The sequence below is a fragment of the Vicia villosa genome, linkage group LG1 (assembly GCF_029867415.1).
Source record: "Vicia villosa cultivar HV-30 ecotype Madison, WI linkage group LG1, Vvil1.0, whole genome shotgun sequence".
Lineage (NCBI taxonomy): Eukaryota > Viridiplantae > Streptophyta > Magnoliopsida > Fabales > Fabaceae > Vicia > Vicia villosa.
The window spans coordinates 61,152,225-61,155,478 of record NC_081180.1 but is presented as its reverse complement, the minus strand read 5'-3'; the positions used below and the strand labels follow the sequence as shown (position 1 = coordinate 61,155,478).

The 3,254-nt window shown below is 30.5% G+C and overlaps 1 protein-coding gene across 1 annotated transcript; it reads left to right on the top strand.

The window, feature by feature from the left end:
* The first annotated feature begins 289 nt into the window (after nucleotides 1-289).
* On the top strand, nucleotides 290-2,515 carry LOC131639244 (cysteine proteinase mucunain-like). The gene is made up of 4 exons (XM_058909742.1): nucleotides 290-753; nucleotides 833-1,068; nucleotides 1,923-2,063; nucleotides 2,150-2,515. Exons 1-4 carry the CDS (start codon nucleotides 330-332, stop codon nucleotides 2,426-2,428), a joined length of 1,080 nt encoding a protein of 359 aa, XP_058765725.1. The 5' UTR covers nucleotides 290-329; the 3' UTR covers nucleotides 2,429-2,515.
* The last annotated feature ends 739 nt before the right edge of the window (nucleotides 2,516-3,254 follow it).

The window sequence follows — 3,254 nt, the reverse complement described above, 5'->3', positions numbered from 1 at the left end:
TTTAAATACATATCACACCAATGTAAATCAAGACATTGATTTTAAATCGTATGGTTATTAACTCAGAGATCGCATGGTGTGACTATTTGGTTTACGTGTGAATATTTTTTATTTTAGAAAAAAGTTATCAACTCAAAGATCGCATGGTGTGACTTCATATAATTGTATTACTCAGCACTTGCCTAAATAATTTATTTTCTTTCATCAAATATTAAACAATATATCCTCTCTATAAAAACCTATACTCACACCTAATCTTCTTCACACCAAAGCTATCCAACTAGTTGAAAGCCTAACCCATCCTTTCCCTCCTTAACCAAACACCAATCATGGCATCGATACTACACTCTTTGATCTTATTTTCTTTGATCACTTTGTCATTAGCATTGGACCTGTCAAGTGGACGTAGTAACGAGGACGTTATGACCTTGTACGAGAAATGGTTGGTAAAACACCATAAAGTGTACAACGGATTAGGAGAGAAAGAACAAAGATTTCAAATATTTAAGGATAATTTAAAATTCATTGATGAGCACAATGCTCAAAATCACAGTTATAGAGTTGGGTTGAACGAGTTTGCAGATATCACTAATGAAGAATATCGTATGAATTTTTGCACGAGGACTAGTAGTATTAAAAATAAGATCATCAGCAGTGAACGATATGCTTATAAGATAGATGATAGTGAGATATTGCCTGCGTCTGTTGATTGGAGATGGGCTTTTGGTCCTATCAAAAAGCAAGGAAGTTGTGGTAAGTTTGCTTCTGATTTGATTAAACTTTGAATTAATCAGTTTCATCTGCTTCATTTTATTATTTCATGGTGATGCAGGAGCTTGTTGGGCGTATTCCGTAGTAGCAGCAATGGAAGCGATTAACAAGATAGTGACAGGGAAGTTTGTGAATCTGTCTGTACAAGAGCTTGTGGACTGTGATAGAAAATTTAATAAAGGGTGCAAAGGTGGTTTCATGGGCCATGCCTTCGAGTTCATCATTGAAAATGGTGGTCTTGACTCAGAGGAAGACTATCCAAACCAAGAACGTGAAGGCAAATGTGATCAAGCAAAAGTAAGTGTCTATTTTCATTTTGTTAAGTATAATTCCAAGGGTATATATATATATATATATATATATATATATATATATATATATATATATATATATATATATATATATATATATATATATATATATATATATATATATATATATATATATATATAATTATTCAGTGGCGGATGTACATACAAGCCTATGGGGGCTGATGCCCCCACCAATTTTTTCTTGCCATTAAACATTACATATAGTATTTCTCTCATTATATAAAAATTGAAATTTCTTGTCCCGATACTATTTCTACGTTTTGCCTAATCTCGCATTATATCTCCTATTTTATTTAGTTTTAATAAACAAAATATTCTTAAGTAACCAATTTTTTATTATCAATTACCAAATAAGGATTTAGTTATTTTCTTCTAAGTTCTTATTATCATTTTGATCAAATAAATTGTGTGTTAAGTTTTAGTCCCTTTATATAGTCTAATATAAATTTATTTTAATAGGTGGTATCAACTTTATTGTGAAAAATAATATATTTAAATATATTATTTTAGGGAGGTGAAAAATAATATATTTATATAAATCACCAACTTATTAAATTTATTAAATTTTTTGATAAATTGAAATACATTGTAACATTTATAGCATAATTTTAATTAAAAAATTTATTTAAAAATCAATCTTTTTAATAATCATTCTTTAACTCGTTCAACGTAGACATTGTTTTTTCCATTGACTTATAGAATTTAATAATTATATTTATTTTTTTATTAAAAATATCTCTTAATTTTTGCCCCCATTAAACAAATTTTCTGGATCCGCCACTGGAATTATTAATTGTTTTTCCTAATAATATGATGCAGAAAAATACCAAGGTAGTGAGTATTGATGGATATGAGAATGTTACAAGATATAATGAAAATGCATTAAAGAAAGCTATGGCTCATCAACCTGTCACCGTTGCTTTTGAGGCTTCTGGAAGGGCTTTGCAGCTCTATCAATCTGTAAGCTTATTCATAATCAAAGTCATTCACAATTAACTTAAAATTTCATGCTAATAAATTATAGGGTTTAATATTATTATTTTCAGGGTGTATTTAGTGGTAATTGTGGGACAAGCTTAGATCATGGTGTGGTGGTTGTTGGATATGGTTCTGAAAATGGTATAGATTATTGGTTGGTGAGAAACTCATGGGGCACTAACTGGGGTGAAAATGGTTACTTCAAGATAGAGCGTAATTATAGATACAACAGAGGAGGCAAGTGTGGCATCGCAATGTTCCCTGCATACCCAGTGAAGCATGCTCAAAACTCTGCAATTACTAAGTTAGCTGATGAAAAAATTCAAGTGCTTGTTACCAGTGTTTGAAACAGCATCACATCTCATTATCTCAATAATTGATTAGTAAGGCTTTTGGATTATATATTGTATTAATCTTGCAATAATCACTTGTAATGTGGCTTTCACTGTTTTTGGTTCTCAGAGTACTATTTGTATTTTGGATTTATAGATAATAATAGACTTTTGCCAGCCCCCTGAACTCCTATTATTGGATATGATTGATGAGTCACTACTAAAAATATTACATTTGGTTACAAGATTTTACATCAAATATAAAGATAACTGATGTGAGAAATATATGTGAAAAAATTTTACATTAGATTTTATAATAAATTGATGTGAAAAAATTTAATTTAAAAATTTTACATCAGACATTTAATGGAGCTGATGAAAAAAATAAATCAAAAATAAAATTCCAATACATGGTGGCATAACCATAAATAAGGCGAAAATATCTCTGACGTATTACATCGTCGGACTTTACATCAGACTCAGACCCGATGTAAAAAGTATTTTCTGCAATTAGTGAGTGGTGCTAAGTTGACACCAATATTATGTTACATCGTATCTACACTGTAAAAATTTCAAAGGATTTTAACTTTCACACAAAAACCAAAGCATGCAAAAAACTTATTAAAAAAACAAAAGGTACATCTAATTGTATATTTTTGGCAGTGTTTTAAAAACCGAACCGGACATTAAACCGGTGAGGGTACTGGGTCACTGGTTTATTGGTCGAACCACTAGGTCACTGGTCGAACCGCATGTCTAAACCGGATAACTCGGTTGAATAGACCGGTCGTTATAACAAAATTATATAGGTATAAAATCTGTCGAACCGGATGATTCAGTC